Consider the following 18545-nt stretch of genomic DNA (forward strand, 5'->3'; position numbering starts at 1 on the left):
CTTTACCTGCCACTGTCGGCAGCTCCCCCCTGTAGGGTCGACTGCGCAGAAAGAATTCTTGGTGGCGACGGGGGCTTTGTAGGTTGGCATTTTTTATAAACATTTTGTCCGTTCCTGCTGGGCTGTGCTCTTGTCACCACCAGCTGCTCAGAATGTTTTGGTGTCTACAACAAATGCTGTAGAAAGGACCAAAGGTTTGGTGTATTCAGTAGCAGAACGTACTATAGTAGAAAGTAGGAACAATTGCTGCTAGCCTGGAAAATATTGCAATTCCATTGTATTTTCATTGTATTTAAAATGACAACTCTTAAGAAAGTAAGAGACTGTGTTGCTTACCTTGCTTGTAGAAAAAACACAAGCTGTGGTACAGTTCTGCATGTACTGTCGTCATTTCTCTGCACTGTGTGTATGTGTGTACTGCTATACAAAGAGATACTTAAAGCTTGTTTACTGCAGTAGTCATGGTGTTAAATACTTCTCCAATGACTGACAGATACAGTAGTTACCAACTCAGACAATAAAGTGGTCGAGCCACCAACAGAGAGTTGAAACATGGTCCAGTATGAAAGGTTTTGAAGCAGGGCTGAGTTAACTGGACAACAAAACAAGTGAGACATGTCTCAGCGAGCCAGAGGTGCTGACCTGAGCTTTTTACCGAGGTCACATGTCAAAAACATCATGTCTTCAGTGATTTAAGTAAGATGTGCAGTAGTGAGTATAATGATTTGAAATACATTTACAGCTGTGTTTAGACACTCACATAACACTGTCAAAAAAATAAAACATCTTGTCTATTCATTGGTTGCCCTGGAGCATTTGGCCGGTACTCAGCAATGCTCTGTGCCTCCCAGTGTTCAGCTGGCATGAACCCCAAATATATTTCTTTCACAGTAGAGGGCCTGTTTTAGCCTGTAACTTTTCAGTAGGGAGCTTTAAATTTGCTCACAAACAATTTGAATGAATATATTCCAAGGTATTCTGTGTTCCTGCAAACCTGCAAGTCACTTTCATTCATAATATGGTCTACAGACTGCTAGTTTATGTGTGTTGTTTACTTTATCTGCAACATCTCATATAAGATAAAAGGTAAGATTCATATCTTATCTTTTACTAAAACAAATCTCATTCACATACAAAAGACTCTACACAAGATTGAAAATAAAAAACAATTTATATCAATTTTACAAACACTCATGCATTTGAATAGTTTTATGTCTGACTTACATTTTTATGAAATTTAAAAAAAAAAAATTAACGGAATCACCCTATGTTTATAGGGTTTATAGTCATATAACATTCCTGTACATTCTATTATTATAGAACAATATAATTATTATAGATAATATACTATTATTATCAATGTTATAATAATAATAATAATAATAATAATAATAATAATAATAATAATATGCATAAATTATATATTATTTTTTTAACGGAATCACCCTATGTTTATAGGGTTTATAGTCATATAACATTCCTGTACATTCTATTATATAGAAAAATATAATTATTATAGTATACTATTATTATCAATGTATAACAATAATAATAATAATAATTATTATTATTATTATTATTATTATTAATAATTAGTAGTAGTAGTAGTTGTTGTTGTTGTTGTATAAATATATGCAGTCAATGTGTTAAATTATATATTATTTTATTAGGACGAATTTTGCAAACTTTGCCCTGATTTCCGCTGGCGCCACCAGGAGTCTCCCGTTCCCATAGTAACAAGCCTTCAGCGGGTTGTATTGCTGTCTGTATAGAGGAAAGGTTACCGAGCGGTCCTAGCGCCGTTAGATTGGATGCTTCTCTAAAGCGGTGGGAGAAGCAGTGCACAGTTCTCCGCGTAGCCGAGTCCGGAAGTTCTGAGGGGGAAAAGTAGGAAAGGCATGAAAAAAAACAAAAACTTCTGAGCAACTTCCACAGAGCCCACTGGCACGCTGGTTTCTCCCGCAGGTCGGGTCTTACTTCAGGTATCTAATAACCAGCACCGTGTATCCACAGATCCATGGGTCTGCCGACGCTGGAGTTCAGTGACTCGTTCCTGGACAGTCCGGAGTTCAGAGAGCGGCTGCAGTGCCACGAGATCGAGCTCGAGCGCACCAACAGGTTTATAAAAGACCTCATCAAAGATGGAAACATGCTCGTGTCTGCCCTTAAAAGTAAGTGCACGGTGATTAATATATTGTTGGTGGTAAAAGTCTGAGTACTCAACCAGTTGTCTGTCTGCAGCCCTGATAACAGAGCAACCCCAAGGCCATCAAACCAAACAGAGCCAGAGCTGTGAGTGTATACTGAGTCTACATTAGGCTGTAATAGATAATGCATTGATTTTTTTTTTTTCCCCAATTCAATTCAGTTGATTTTGTATAGCCCAGAATCACAAATAGAAAATTTGCCTCAGAGGGCTTTACAATCTGTACACATGTGACATCCTCACATTCACAGGAAAAAAAACCCCTAAAAAAAAACCCTTTAACAGGGAGAAAAAAGGAAGAAACCTATGGGAGAAAGGACAGAGGGATCCTTCTCCCAGGATGGACAGAATGCAACAGATGTCAGGTGTACAGAATGAACAGCATAACAAACATACAACACATTCAATGTATATGACATAAATGATTCATATAATAAGAGTAGTAAGTAACGAAGGAAAACAAATTAAGACTACTTATAATAACAGCAGCCATTATTATAGTAGAATTATAATTATGAAATAGGGAATAGTAATAGTAATGTGACTAATAATAATAATTGAAGTAGCAGTGGGTGTCAGCCGGGTCACAGCAGGAGGCACGACTACGGTCCAGGTACCACAACAATTCATGGAAACCTGCAAAGCGAGAAAGCAAAAAGGGCTTCAGGGTGGAAGCAAAGCTAATATGCGTAATGGTACAGGTAATAGTAATAGTAATGTGACTAATAATAATAATGGTAGTAGCAGTCGGTGTCTGCTATGGCCCATAGCAGGATGCACGACCACAGTCCAGGCAAAGCCACGATTTATAGAAGCCTGCATGTGTGTGTTGAATGTGTTTGGATGTTGTGAGCAGCACAGTTAGGTATGTAGTTAGGGTATTATGTATGGGCTATTAGATCTTTTGCTTATTTTACCATGATAGGTTAGACCTTATGTTTCCATGTCTGGTTTTATATGCTATATGCAATAGGGAGTTACAGTTTTTTATGAGTGAAATGTTTCTATTTGCTTGACCGTCATGGTAGCTATTAATGATTGTATTATAAATGTCTTGTGCCCCTTAAGTAAGTGTAACATAAAAAGTACGAAAGGTCATATAGTGTTTATTTTCTGTCCATACTGAAAGTCAGCTTTCAAAATGAGGTATCTGGGCTGTCACATAACTAATGTAGAGAAAAAAATGCATTACCAAGAGGGCAAAGCAGACATCTGCATGTTTCAGGTCCCCCAAAACCTGCAGACTTAGGTTTCAGTTTGACATCCTCAGATTGCTTGTTTTGTCCGACTTGTAGTACAAAACCCTCACATAGTTGTCAATACAATGATGTTAAAAAGATAAAAGTGGTGAATCGTTTATAAATTACTTAAATGATTAATAAACCATTCAAATTGCTGATGGTTCATATTCTTTAAATCATCTTATTAATTAATTGATTAAGGGTTTCAGCCCTAGTGTTAACTGACATGTAAAGGTCCCTAAAGAGTTTGATGCTTTGGTACCTGATCTTGAGTACCTGTCTTGAGAAAGTTCCCTATCTCAAAATGTAGCTTAAGACTTTTATTAGTTTGTTTGATACCTTCTATGACTAAGAATGTAAAATTGGCACACAAACCAACATTTGGTTGACAGGAAATATATCATAGAATGCACAATTGTATTTATGCTGAATGTTGTATAACTGTTTAACAGTTTGTCATATTCATATATCATCAGTTAATGAAAACTTTAAAAACGCAGGCACCTCCCATTTGTCGGTAGTTTCCTTTGATCATTTCCAGTTTAAGATCACACCTACGCTTTGTAGCTGTCTGCGGTTTCTTTGGCTCACCCGCAGGTTGAGGTCATTGGCGTGAACACTGCTGCTGCTTGTCATACTCACACGCACTATGCTGGTTTAGTTTGACTGTGTACAACTGGGGTTGAAACAACCTGATCACTGCATTGTTTCCATTAATAAGTCAAACTGTGTGCAGAATCACCAGAGCCACCATAAAATGATATTACCACAATACGTTCATAATTGAAGTATGCGTATGCGGTAAATACACCTTTCTGTCTTCCAACTGACGATCAAAATTACAGCCTGCATTTTCATCTGTGTCCACAAACAGCAGGGATGTAAACAGACCTTTTACAGCCCCAGGAAAGCTTTAGTCCACACCTTGTGCTTTTGGATAATAATATGTGAACGCAATATAGGTTTCCAGCATAGAATAAAAATGTTCACTGTGCTTTTGTCTTTCATGCATTGAACTCGATCACTGTTCTTTTTTCTGATCCCAAGCCATCAATCTGCTATAAACTGCTAGTAAATTACATTTTAATGCTTTTTTATATGAGTGTATAATGTAGTGGTGTGATTAAAATAGTACCTTACATTGTCTGGCATGTTAAAGATGTGTGAGTGAGAGAATGCAGCTCTGTGATGCCAAGTATTTGTCCACGTCAGAGAATAAAAGGTGTTATTAAGGTCTACTATTAAAGTGTTGTTTTGACACATAAACAGAGTTTGTTGCAGGGTGAAGCCATTTGTTTACAAACAGACTTTGACATGTCTTGGCAGTAGATGATATTCAAGAGTCCTGCAGGAAACTACCTTAATAGTTTAATTGGGAATAAGTAATGCAGTCTGTAAGAGAATGGGAGTATTATAGGGTGTTGGACCAATAATGGCAAAATGTAAACTCATGCCAAGAGCATTCTTGTCCATAATATGGAAATAGTGAAATTGTATTAGTTATGGCAATAACACAGTTGTTGTACCTGCTTTAAATGAGTGAACTTTCTGTTTTTCCACAGGTCTTTCTCTTGCTGTTCAACGGTTCTCTCAGTCTCTGCAGGAGTTTCAATTTGAATGTATTGGAGACGCTGAGACTGATGATGAAATCAGTATAGGTAAGAGGATCTAGAAAACAAGACGTTGAGACTGCAAAATATTTCAAACATGTTCCACATTTGAGGTGTAAAATTTATTTTGCAGCTCAGTCCTTAAAGGAGTTCTCTCAGCTCTTGAGCACCATGGAAGAGGAGAGAAAACGACTGGTAAGAAGATTTGTGTGTGTGTGAGAGAGAGAAAGAGAGAGTGAATGCAGGTTTATGCTGTACATTTTTTTTTTTAAATAGAAAAGTAAGGAATGTTTAAAAATTGAGGACATTCTGTTGCCCTTGTGACCGTGAAAAGAGACCATTTTAAATTAATGGTGAATAGTATACAGTAAATAGGTCAACTAAGTATATGTATGAGTCCATTGTACTTTATACAATGTAAAGCTTTGTTCCTATTAATTAATGAGATTTAGAAGTGTGACCTTATTTTCTGTAGAGATACTTATGTCTTTTTGAAAAACAGTCTATCAACAACTTTTAAATCGATATTTGCAAAATTATCTTCTATTAATGTTTTACTTTTTTAAACTTTTTCTTTGTACGCCATCCTTCTCTACGTAATTGACATCGATAAAAATGCTTGTGATTCATATTTGTTCAGGAATAGAAACAGCAGACTTCTGAGGGGCTTTAGAAAGAAATAATGCAGAAAAGTTTCTCCTCGTTTTAAGGCATCTTGCTTCTTGCTTGCATCTTGTGTTCGCAGCTTCTCATAGTCTGAAAAGTAAAGCAGATGCAGAAAAGCCTTAAACTTGCATTCTTTCTGATTGCCAGCACAGGGCATCTCCTCTGGTTACAAAGAAAACTCTGATTGTATAGAATTCCTATGAGAAAATGACCCTACTTATCACATGATTTATTACCTTAGAAAACCTTGTAAACATGAGTTTATGATCCAAATCACAAGTTTCAAATCTTCTTCAATACAGCATGGTGTTCATTTGGTACCTGATGGTTCAATTTAGAGTGAAATATGACAGTAAAGAAGGTTATGCTTTAGGGTGTGGCTACCTTGTGATTGACAGGTTGCATCCGCTTTTTCGGCTTACTACCTTAGCCCTTTCACAGTGTGTTTTCAGTTCATGAAAGCTAATTGTAACCATTTTGGTGGCCTTATTCAGTGTTAGGTTGTACTTAGCGTCAAGGTGAATAAGTCCAATTCTTATAAACAGTCTATGTCTGAATGACTGATCTGAATACAACATTAAAACAAAAGCCCCTTCTAAATCAAATTGTTATCACCATAGTTTCCAGGATTTCAGTTTAAAAGTTACAGTCTTTGTTAGACATTTCACTTGGTGCACCATTCTGAGTTCCTCAATCCTTTTATCCAAATATGGTTTTCAACTAATCATGAGTGACACCATTGTTGTGGACTTTGTGCCAGCGGCTGTGTGTGCTCCATGGCGATTCGGAAAAACATCTTCTGACTTACAGACCCTCCATCAACCAGAGGGCTTTGTGTGGGAGTGATTGGAGTCTGGCACAGTCTGTGTGCAGGCAAACCTCCGGGCATGTGCAATGTATGTGCATAGTACGTTACCTTATGCATAGCTCTCTGTCTGTGTGTGTGTGTGTGTGTGTGTGTGTGTGTGTGTGTGTGTGTGTGTGTGTGTGTGTGTGTGTGTGTGTGTGTGTGTGTGTGTGTGTGTGTGGCTTTGTGGCTGTGTGCATGGTCTGGTTACAGAATAACCATGTGGAACCTATTCTGCCAATTCCCCTGTGAGACTGTGAGTAGAGGCCTGACTGCCTGGGAAAGTCCATAAAAGGGTCCTCTGTGTGTGTTTGTGTGTGTGTGTTTGTGTATTTGTCTGCTCTCTTTCTTTCTTTTTGTGTGTGTGTGTGTGTGTGTGTGTGTGTGTGTGTGTGTGTGTGTGTGTGTGTGTGTGTGTGTGTAATTTAATTGTATGCTTTAAATTGTATGCTGCAGATAGGTCTGAAACTCTACTAATACTATCATTATTGAGTACAATGGCAAATCCAGCGAATGTGTTTCTCTGAAATACCTACCCGTTCAACCTGAAAGGATTAGTATTACGTTCCTTTCAGTCTCCTAGTGTTCAGTTTCATCCTACATATTGTAATGTGGTGAAAAACGAGACCGTACAAAGAAAGGAGACCTTTCTTCAGGTGCTGGCGTGGTACTAAACTGAAGTGAAGTGAAAGTAAAGTCATGATGCAGGGCTGGGAAGCTATTTAAAGTCTAAGGCTTAAATCAACTAGACAGTACAAAGCAAGAAGTGACCGTGACTTTAGACTCATGCCTGAAGAGGGCCGAGACTTTGTATAAACACCAGAGCTCTGATAACGGCTCTGTAGCCTTGTTTACTGCTTGGCTCCAGTCTCAACATCAACCACAAGTTTCTCATACATACTGTACGGACAGCTGGAAAGATATTAGGTTTTAGGGGAAATTTGCACGTGTGATCAAATGGAAATACATTCATACGTCATTGCCAGAGAATGTGTTGTAATAGCTTGAGTGATCCTCTGGATTTTTCTTCTTGCACCATCATCTTGCCTTTTGGTTTACAAGTAAATAATTGCTTAAATAATGAAATCCCCATCAGCGTCAACTGTAGCTTGTGTCTAGTGCTTATTGGCAAATATTAGCATGCTAAAATGTTTTTCAATTTTCTTAATTTTACCTTGTACTTTTTCATTACAATCTCATTATTACTTGATGCTTTGGCAATATTGTCCTTGTTACATTCATGCCAGTAAAGCATATTGAATCTGAACCTGGTAAACCTGGTAAACATGATGCCTGCTTTGCATCAGCATGTTAGCATTGTCATTGCTAGCATGTCAGCACTACACCGTGCCTAAATGCAGCCAAAGTCTCAGCATGGCTTTCCGTGACTAATAACCTTGAGCAAAGTCCATCAAATGCTCAATGATCATGCTCATAATGTTGGATAATGAGCCGGTCATAACTCGCTCATAGACTGACTGTAACTGAGGCTTATGCAGGGTGTTGCTATGATGTTTTTGGTACACAGTAAGTAAATAAACCATGTGCGATATATCAATTGAGAGAAAAATAAATCCTGAGAGTGGCTGTTTGAACCCCTTTCCCGAGCAAAAATATTTACATACAACATGTTTGTAAAGTTTGTAATACATTGAAGGAGCAATATAAGACATTCGGTGCATTAATATAGCATCAAACAACTATTTGCTATGTAAAGATATAGTGGAGTTACAGTATGTCTACCTGAGCAGAGAATGAAGAAGCTCTCCATCTGTGTGTGTTGTAATCAAAGCTTCTCTTTGCCTTGTTGACATAGCCGGGCCGTCTGCACATGGTTTTAGTGCACGTTCGAACACGCATGTTAGCCCCACTGATAAGCTCTGCACCGCTTTCATACAGCGTTATGTTTTCCGTCGACGCCGTCCCAATTGACAGCGTCGTCGGAAAGGCGCAACACCCCACCTCAGGTTACCCTTCAGGTAAACACTGTTGGCTCTGTTGTTGTTTGTACTGTTTGTACTGTTTGTACTGTTTGCGCCGTTAGCTACGAGCCATTTGCTCAGGTGTCGCCATGTTGAGAGCCGTTTAGAGGCAATTGAAATGCTCTTATCCTTTAATATCATATTGATGTCTGGATTTGAAATATTTCTAAATCCCCTAAATGCAGCCCAGCATGATTCTTAGTTGTAGGATTGAATTTGACCTTTTTCTCAGTGTTCAATGGCAACATCTACTCTCAAATGAAGCAGAAGTGTCAAGATATTTGTCTCATTTGCACCTAATTGTCCTAAAAGTGACACTGAAGCCATCACTGTTTTTGCCTGTCTTTATTAGTATTTACTGTTATGACACACTGAGCTGACTGTTTTTCCTCTCTCAGATCCAGAACGCAGATGACGTGTTGATCTCGCCGCTGGAGAGATTTCGTAAGGAGCAGATTGGAGCTGTTAAGGTACTTTTGCTATTGTTTGAATCAAAGGCTAACGAAAGCTGATTAGATTATTAATACAAAGTAACTGAACCAGCTAACTTTTCCTTTTACTCACCGGTTATATTCAAAACTTCACACAGTATCTGCTAAGGTTTTAAAAAGTCCAATATGTGAAGCTAAGTTTATTAAACCGGCTGTGTTGGTTAGTAAACAAACACTGAAGAAGATGATCATCCTGCTCTGGTCTGGTCCCAGTCAGTGGTCAGAGAATCCAATTTGTTCGGACAAGCGATGGATCACGGTCCAGTGTCAGTAACAAGGTCATGGGAACGGACGCTGGGGGGGAAGACCGGGAGGGCGTCACAGACAGAGAGATAGTTGAAGACAGTATAAACACAAAGTGAGTCTGGTGTCTGGTTTCAGCAGCTGTCTCAAGTCTTATAATTCAGTTTATCTCGTTTTTTTCTCTTTGCTCTCTCTCAGACCAAAAGAAAAAGATAGCAGTGGCATGCAGTAGATGGGGCTTCAAAAAATAGAACTGGTCACAGCTCTGACTAACCCTGAAAGTGAAATCACAGCTCATTTCTCTGTGTTTATCGAAGCGCCTCCGCACCCTGTAGAATGTAGCAGGAGTGTGTGAGCAGCACAACCTCAAATGTCGTTGAGCCAGAAAGAGTGGTTGGGCATGTGGAGTTTGGAGCTGCAGCTGTTTTTGAAAATAGATGTTGATCAAAATATTTTGGCAGTCTCTCTCCATTTTCATTATTAATGGTAGCAACCTTACAGGGGCCTCAGTGATATGAAGCATTTTGGTACTTTGAGCCAAGCTACAGTTATGCCGATCTGACGGTCTGACGGTCAGTTGGTTGGACATGATGATGATGTAAACATTCACTAGTTTGCTTTTATTCATTGCTAATGTCCTCTCTACATCCCTGTCTTCTTAAGGAGGGAAAGAAGCAGTTTGACAAGGAGACAGAAAGGTACTACTCCGTTCTGGAGAAACACCTCAGCTTGTCCTCCAAAAAGAAGGAATCACAGCTACACGAGGTAAATCGTCTTTCTAAAAACATACAGTTCTTCCAACATGTGTTAGGTTATTATATTATTATATTAAAATGATTATATTGGTGTTGTTTTTGTTTTTGTTGCAGGCTGATTCACAGATCAGTAAGGACAGGCAGGTTTTTTATGATGCATCGCTGCAGTATGTCTTCAAGATCCAAGAAGTGCAGGAGAGAAAGAAGTTTGAATTTGTGGAGCCGGTGAGATCACTTATATACATTATCATAATGCTCATATGCAACTTTACACAAACTAAGCATGCTGCTGGGCCTTCACAGCTCTGACCAGTAGAGGGTCAACACACAATGTTTCATCGCAGGAAAATATGACTGATGAGTCTATTGTTTGCTTCATGTAAACAATGAGGTTAACATGAAGAATTAATTGCAGCCAAAAACAGCAGTGATAGTGAGTTTGCATACAGACATGATTATGGAAAAACAGCCAAGCCAAGTTCTGAAAAACACACATTACACACAATGTTTGGCCGGTGATGAAAACATTTTAACGATAGATATCAGTAAAGCCCACTTCCTGTTGCTGTAGAAGCACTTCCTGCATGGAGATCTCTTCTGACTGACAGAGAGGAAAAGTCTTTGTTGTGTAGTTTTTTTTCTCCTATAGCAATCTCGATTGATTGAGCAGATGACAGACATTCATGCTTTTGTAATCCCCTCATTGTACTCTACACTCCCAAGCGCCCAGCTAACATTTTTCCTGCTGATTTCTCCCTCTGATCTTCAGTTACTAGCCTTCCTGCAGGGTTTGTTTACGTTCTACCATGAGGGTTACGAGCTGGCCAGTGAGTTTGAACCCTACAAGCAGCAGCTTCAGTTCAACCTGCAGAATGTAAGTGTTTATGTTTACTGCAAACCTGTAAACCGAACCTTGACCTAATATCACTTGTTTGATCGTGTCTGAGCTGCCATTTAGAAAGGGATGTGAAAGTCAGTTTCGGATGCATCAGGCATTAGCTGTCCTAAAATGGAAACCTTACACCCCCGATACTCCTTGCATGTTGAAACAACTTAAACGGACCAGAAGCTTATTATACAGTCGTGAATCCAATATGTTCAGAGTTTTTTCAAAGATATTCTGTTGCATATAAATATGTACGCAAGCCTCCTTTCAATGCAGTTTGTAATGTATTTTGATTAGGCTCGCAATAACTTTGAAAGTACGCGTGCTGAGGTTGAGAGGCTGATGAAGAGGATCCGGTCTGCAGAAGAAGACTTCAAAGCCCCCAGTTGCTTTACCATGGAGGGATATCTGTATATACAGGAGAAACGTGAGCAACACAAAAATCCCATTCTCTCTCTCTCACTTATGCTGTGACTTTAGTCTGTTAAAATAAACACAATTGTACCTAAATTAATGTGTGTTGTGTATTTTAGGTCCATTGGGCAGTGTGTGGACCAGATACTACTGTACCTTTGAAAAAAGCTCCAAGATGTTCACCATGAGCAACACAGATGCCAGACCAGCCAGCAGACAGGTGAGCTGGTAGCACAGATGAATAACCACACGTTAAATGTTTTTCTTCCCATTTACAAGCATTAAAAGCGAAGATCAACTTATACAACCCTGAGATACATTATTGTGATGTGGTAATGTAGTTATATGCATGTAAAACAGTTCTGTTTAGCAGGTAAAATTCAAGTACTTGAATGCAATAGCATGAAAGCTTTCAAAACTCTCTGAAAACTGCAGTATCGTGTTAAGTAGCTATTTATCCAACTTTGACAGACTTTGATTACAAACCTCAAGCTAGTGTCAAGATGTTTTGATGCAATTGAAAAGTAGGAAGTATATTGTTGAGATGTTAAAACATGAAAAAACACCAATAACGGTCCTCACAGTAGTAAGCAACACCGATTCGATAATATAATATCAAAAGCTCACACTTTCTGTCTCTCTGTTCACAGAACGGCATTGTGAACGGTACACCTGAGATGTTCAAGCTGCGCTCCTGTGTCAGAAGGAAGACAGATTCAATTGACAAACGCTTCTGCTTTGACATCGAGGTGGTGGAGAGGTGAGAGGGGAAAAATAACACAGAGAGTGTGTGTGGGCAACACGACTGTCTGTGTGATAAATACATTAAGATATGTCTGCTGATGGATTGTGGTCAGATAGAATGATCTCTTTCTCTGCAGACATGGCGTCATCACCCTTCAAGCACTCTCTGAGTCAAACAGGCGGCTGTGGATGGAGGCAATGGATGGAAAAGAACCTGTATGAATAATTCCACCCTTAAATAAATGATAAAAATGATACAGTACCATCAATGTTTAATATCTTATACTGCCATACTAACAAATGCATCAACCTTTTTTCTGCCTTTGTTCAGATTTACACTCTGCCTTCTTTACTCAGTAAAAAGGAGGAGAGTAAGTACCCCAATTTATGCTGTTCTTGATTTAATTCAAAATATTCTATTCATTAACATTTATCAATGTGTTTTGCAATGTATCAGATATAAAGGTAAAAATGTGTTGTTTTTTTACAGCATTTCTCAACGAGGCAGGCCTCAACTTTGTTAAGAAGTGTATTGAGCTGGTTGAAACAAGAGGTATTCCTCCTCCTTGAAATGTTCATACGGGAAAATTTATCCAAGATTTATCCATTATGTTAAAAACATATTTGTGTGTTATGTGTGTATGTAGGCATTACCATCGTGGGACTGTACAGGACTGGGGGAGTCAACTCCAAAGTGCAGCGGTTGATGACGAGTGTGTTTGGTAAGAAACACCCTGCTTTCCACGGTACAATGTTATTTTCCTGTATGGGGGAGATTTATTCAAGCACAGTGAACATTGCTAAAGATAAATATTTTATTATCTACCTTTCTCTAGCATCCACAGCTCCCACTGACATGCAGCTGGATGCAGATGCCTGGGACAACAAGACCATCACCAGTGGTCTAAAGAATTATTTCAGGTAACATAAGGTACACAAATTTTGAATAACACTTCTCATGAATTATTCATTCATTAATTCTTATGTGTGTGCAGGTGTCTGGCAGAACCAGTACTGACCTACAGGCTGCATAAAGAATTCATCAAGGCTGCAAGTAAGAGCCCTCACTGCCTCTTATACAACACAAAGAACACCAAGTGTGATAGACACAAACTGTTGTTATTTAAATACTTGTTTGTACTGAATTCACTGCCTCCTACATTGTATATCATGTAAACAGAAACACATGATGTCACCATGAATCATATCTCTTCCTCTGTGCTCTTTCCTTGTTTCACAGAATACGACGACCAGAAGTATAGAGTGAGAGCAATTCATGCTCTTGTACACAAACTACCAGAAAAAAACAGAGCTATGTTGGATATCCTGACCAACCACCTTCTCAAGTATGTAACACATACTGTTCTTTGATTGTCCAATGCCTTGAAATGCCCCCTTGGTTGCTTTGAGATCATCTTATTTTCCTGAAAATATATATTTTAAAAGACTTTATCCAGTCATATTTTTCTACACTTAAAAGAGTCTTTTAGCCGGGGGGGTATTTGCAGTAATATCTTCATATTTCTAACATTCTGTCAAACAATTTGACAAAACCGTCATCGTCATTCATCTCCATCGATTGATTTGTCTGCAAGTAAGGCAACATATAAAACAATGTTTTGGTTTGGAGTATAATGCATTCATGAAATGGTTACTAAGGTAAGATATTCCAAACTGCAAAGCTGTAAATCTTTTTGGGGGATTGCAGTTAAAATTGACGCCTTTTAAGAAATGTTTATTTGATTGAGCTGCTTTAAGTAGAGGCCCAGATCTCATACAAAAATATCACAAATAACTATGATTTAAAATACATTAATATTGAGGTATGCTGATAGCTAAGCTAGCAGGAGTAAATGTACTGAAGTTGGGTTGCAATTGATTTAAAAAAAAAAAAAATCGAGTTGCCCATGTTTTTTAATGCTTTTAAACTCCTTTTCTCTCTTATATATATATATATGAGAGAATATACATGCTCATCACCTGTATCTGTGTATCTGTGTGTGTGTGTGTGTGTGTGTGTGTGTGTGTGTGTGTGTGTGTGTGTGTGTGTGTGTGTGTGTGTGTGTGCGCGCGCAGGGTGTCCTCTCACAGTGACCAGAACATGATGACTGTGTCCAACCTGGGAATGATCTTCGGCCCCACTTTGATGAGGTCTCAGGAGGAGACGGTGGCCGCCATGATGAACATCAAGTTTCAAAATATTGTGGTGGAGATTATCATTGAAAACCACCACAAGGTACGCTGACAAATACACATATACATATACACAAACACACACATTCACACACCTAAAAGAAATATATGTTTCTGCCAGATATTTGGTGAGGCTCCAGACCTGTCGGTGCCGTTACCTCCGGCTCCATCCTCTCGGTCGACTCCCCGCAGGAACAAAGCCATCTGTCTGTCGTCTGGAAAGAGGAAGGCCCGCCTCTATCCTCCGGCTCTCTGCCTGGCAGACAACGACAGTGAGTCTCTCTGCAGCTGACAGCTCCTTTATCCTGTCACTCATGACAGTTATTCCAAAATATGTGTTTGACAGTTATAGCTGTGAGTTACTTTTCATATATTTGATAAGCTTCTGAAATACAACTCTATTTTATTATTAAAATTGATAATCAGGCTTTGTGGATTGTGAACCTTTACAAAAAAGTTGTCTCCAAAAAAGATGTCGATAAGTCAGTAGTAGTTCCAGCAAAGGGTGATTTCCAATCAGATGGTGTCATTTAGACAACCGTTGAAGGCCTACAGAGATTAAAAAATATATATATATTTTATAAAAAAAGAAAATATTAAACAGTAATTAAAACCATGACTACTAGTTTGAGTAGAAGAATTCAGTTTATCACCTCACGACACCTCAGATTTGACTGCTTGATCGTAATATATACACAAATCAGTTAAATAGGCTTATAAAATAGCAGTGGGACAGACTCATGACTTTCATTCAGTCTCTTTATCATGTGACCTGATTCCATTTCTCCTTCCAGGTGACACCTTCAGCAGCAGCCCCAGCACGACTCCGATGGGCAGCCAGGAGTCTCTGTCCTCACACTCCTCTGAGAAGAACGGATTGTCTCCGACCTCTCCTCCGTCCTCTCCTCCTGCCGAACCCGACTCGTCCTCCACATCACCGGTGTCTCCTCATGCGGCTTCCTCCTGCTCCCTGTCCCACAACTCCTCAAACGGGAAGGATCAGAAACACCCGACAGACAACACGGCCTCCTCTCACCTTACGCCTCCCTCTTTCCGGACTTCCTCCCAGACCTCTCCGGCCCGGCAGACTTTCTCTGTGTCCTCCTCCACGTCCTCTTTACTCTCCACAGAGAGGAGTCTGTCCGTCAAAGGAAACTCGACTGCCTCCTTGTCATCTGTTAAAGAGTCAAGATCTCCCTCCGTAACCTCCTCGTCCACTGTCTCCATCCAGCACTCCTCGGTGGATCGCGCCTCCTCTCTCAGGGAGGGTCGACCTCTTCAGAGAGCGTCGTCTGCCTCCTCTCTGAAGAGCTCTCATTCAGTCGATCAAAGAAATGCGTCCAGCGCCACCTCCACTGTCACAGAAACCAAAGCGACTACCTCTCCTGCTCGGCAGCACAGAAAAACGTACATGACTGCCTCCTCCTCGTCTTCCTCCTCATCTTCATTATTCCCCTACCAGCTTTCCACATCTTCCTCTCTGACCTCCCTACACATCTCTGAAGGTGTGTACATCTTTGTAGGATCCAGAGTGATGACAGTGAGAAAAGTTTAAGTATTTGGCACTTCCCTGTTTACGTTTAGTGGTAATTTCCTGTGTCTCCATCGCAGATTACAAAAGCTGTCACGGATCGGTACAGAGTCTCATGTCGCTGGACCCACAAGAGGCAGCACAGAGACGTAAACCATGCCACACTCGCTTTGGCTCCGATCTGACCACGAGACACTCTGCAGCTGCCACATCCAGCAACGGTTACCAGAAACCTGGATCAGTGTGAGTGTCTGTGAAATATATATTTATATCTGGGACATTAAGGTCCTCTACAGCACAGCCTTTGATCTGTGGTGTCAGAGGAGCAACAGACATGTAGATCTCATTGGATAGTTTATCACAGGAGATAACAAGAGCACAAGGCTCTGACTAAAGAAACAGCCATGTGCTTGACTGGTTTGATTTTAATGAAAACTCATGGCATTACAAATGCTGGCAGGTTACATTTTTAAAAGAAATACTTAGATGAAGAGTGATACTGTAAGGAAAGGTCAAAACATTTAACAAAAAAAGTTCAGTTGTTGTGAAAATTTAAACACAGATCAGTCATCTCTGGGAACACGCTGGTTGGCTTCACTTCAAAGGGATACTTTATTTTTCCGACTGGATTTGGGGAATTGCAAACTTGTGTTTGTGTGTTACAGATTATCTGTCAGACTACCGCAGCGTGAGAGTTCAGTATTCTCCTCAGCATTAGACGTGTGTTCCTCAGGAAGGTATGTTGATTTTGAGCTTGTTTGAGGATCAACCTTTTCCACTCTTGAAGCTATAGCTTGTCAGTAGTAAGTTATTGAAGTTTGCACAATTCAACTAAAACATATTGATAAAAGAAGTCCTCCTTAACTCACTTCCTAAATCTCTCTTTCTCCTAGGGATGCAAAAGCTCTTTACTCCTGTGAGGCAGAACACAGCCACGAGCTCAGTTTTCCACAGGGGGCGCTGTTCTCAAATGGTAAGAAAAACACTCACTGGGTTTATTTCCTGAGGAAACTTTGGCCCCATTTACACCTGGTATTAACATGTGATCTGAAGCTGGATTTGTAATTTCTATAGTGACATCTGATACACGGGTCTCTGCTTTTACACGGCTAATTGAAATGACTTTGATTTAAATAACAGGTCTAAATGGGGTATTAGATGTTCAAAAATCATATTTTGATTTAGCTTTAAATGTAATCTCAAGATCATTCTCCATGTAATGCTTCTGTTTTGCTGATTTATTCCTTTAGAGTGAGATCTTGTAATCACTGTTCTCTCAAAATCCTAAATGACTTGCCGGTTAGATAGAACCTTTTACCCACTTCATAATAATGTAACACAGATGTTAATCTGGCTTCATGTTAATGCATTATCCTGGAATTCATTATTAAATTACTTTTGTGTTTGCAGTTTACTGTTTGCTGTAGGAAACTCAATTAACTAAAGTCTAACATGTGCTTAGAAGTGTGTAAATGGGTTTAGATAATGCGTGTCAGTGTGAGTCATTATATAAGATGTAAATTGGTTAATTCATATATGAAGGTCTTTGTTTTGACTCGCTGACTTGTTTGTGTCTGCAGTGTACGCTTCTGTGGAACCAGGTTGGCTTCAGGCGACGTACAACGGCAGAACAGGCCTCATACCTGAAAACTACATCACATACATGTGACAGACCCCGATGATGACATCACCACATCACTGAATAACACAATGATCTGACTTTGACTTTAGGGACCTACGGTGCCTACAGTATACTCTGTGCTGCTAGTCAGAGTTGTAATATATTCACCATGTAACTGTGACTGTTATCACTGAACTACTGGGGCTGGATATGAACGATACATGTACTGTATGTATATCTGACTACTATATGTGAACCATGTTAGGTATTTTTAACCAGTTTATAATACAGTAGATGTTAAAATCTTAAATTTTAAAGACTTTTCCTTCATTCATACATGAAGGTGTTACTTAATCAATGTTATCATCTCCTCTTTTATGTTTTTCTTCAATGCTATACTTATATGAAATTTGTCTGTAAGGTACACGGAGACAGTATTTTTTCTATTAATCCTGATAATTTATGTGTTGACTATCGTATTAATGTTATAGCTGTGAGTCCAGAGAAAGTGTTAACACCTCTGTGCCTTAAAAAGTATGAACTAATGGTGTGAGACTGAATCCTGCAATAGCACCCTCCCTCTACTGTCTGTCAGTATTTATGCAGTCTAAATAAAAGACAAATAGTTTACATAAAAACTTGTAGTTGAAGATTAATTTTATCATAGTTTATCATATTTTTCCCCCTCCAAAAAAAGATTTTTGAGTTGGCCACAGTTTGCTTAGACATATCCTAGTTATACCGTATACCACTGTGCAACCTTATCATTCTTTATATTCCAAAACAATCGGGGAAATCATTGTATGTTAGTTTTGCTAAGGTACTTTTTTTTTTACTGAAAATGATATGTATTCATATCCCTTAATGTTTTAACTTGTGTATCCATGTGTGTGAATGTTATATGTTCAAATGATAAAGATGGACTGTATTCGGTAGGGGATGGATCCCATAATATACCCTGTTCTTTATGTGCATTATAAACATATAAACACATAATTATGCAATTCACAAAATACACTTTAATCTTATGTCATACACTGTACATTCTTATTTTATGTTATCAATGATTTGTCACCATCGCTGTGTATCTACATTCAACGACTCTTTGAGCTGAG

The 18545-nt window shown here is 39.1% G+C and overlaps 1 protein-coding gene across 4 annotated transcripts; it reads left to right on the forward strand.

Annotated features, from left to right (window-relative positions):
* Nucleotides 1-1698: 1698 nt before the first annotated feature.
* Nucleotides 1699-18532, forward strand: arhgap42a (Rho GTPase activating protein 42a). 4 transcript variants are annotated; one of them, XM_054625220.1, is made up of 24 exons: nt 1699-2171; nt 5010-5105; nt 5191-5252; nt 8951-9022; nt 9950-10051; nt 10156-10266; nt 10811-10915; nt 11225-11354; nt 11461-11561; nt 11992-12101; nt 12223-12301; nt 12417-12456; nt 12576-12638; nt 12733-12831; nt 12922-13006; nt 13081-13139; nt 13326-13431; nt 14162-14321; nt 14400-14550; nt 15073-15783; nt 15890-16052; nt 16475-16546; nt 16703-16782; nt 17390-18532. In XM_054625220.1, exons 1-24 carry the CDS (start codon nt 2018-2020, stop codon nt 17476-17478), a joined length of 3000 nt encoding a protein of 999 aa, XP_054481195.1. In that variant the 5' UTR covers nt 1699-2017; the 3' UTR covers nt 17479-18532. The 4 variants fall into 4 exon arrangements, with proteins under 4 accessions (XP_054481195.1, XP_054481196.1, XP_054481199.1 ...); XM_054625221.1 differs by having other exon boundaries at nt 12733-12807; nt 17390-18531; XM_054625224.1 differs by lacking the exon at nt 10156-10266.
* The last annotated feature ends 13 nt before the right edge of the window (nt 18533-18545 follow it).

Source organism: Anoplopoma fimbria, chromosome 24 (assembly GCF_027596085.1).
Source record: "Anoplopoma fimbria isolate UVic2021 breed Golden Eagle Sablefish chromosome 24, Afim_UVic_2022, whole genome shotgun sequence".
NCBI lineage: Eukaryota > Metazoa > Chordata > Actinopteri > Perciformes > Anoplopomatidae > Anoplopoma > Anoplopoma fimbria.

Coding starts and splice junctions, on each gene's coding strand:
- arhgap42a (XM_054625220.1), top strand. CDS start 2,018: ATGGGTCTGCCGACGCTGGAGTTCAGTGACTCGTTCCTGGACAGTCCG. Junction 9,023..9,949: donor AGCAGATTGGAGCTGTTAAG/GTACTTTTGCTA, acceptor TGTCTTCTTAAG/GAGGGAAAGAAGCAGTTTGA. Junction 12,832..12,921: donor GAAACACCCTGCTTTCCACG/GTACAATGTTAT, acceptor ACCTTTCTCTAG/CATCCACAGCTCCCACTGAC.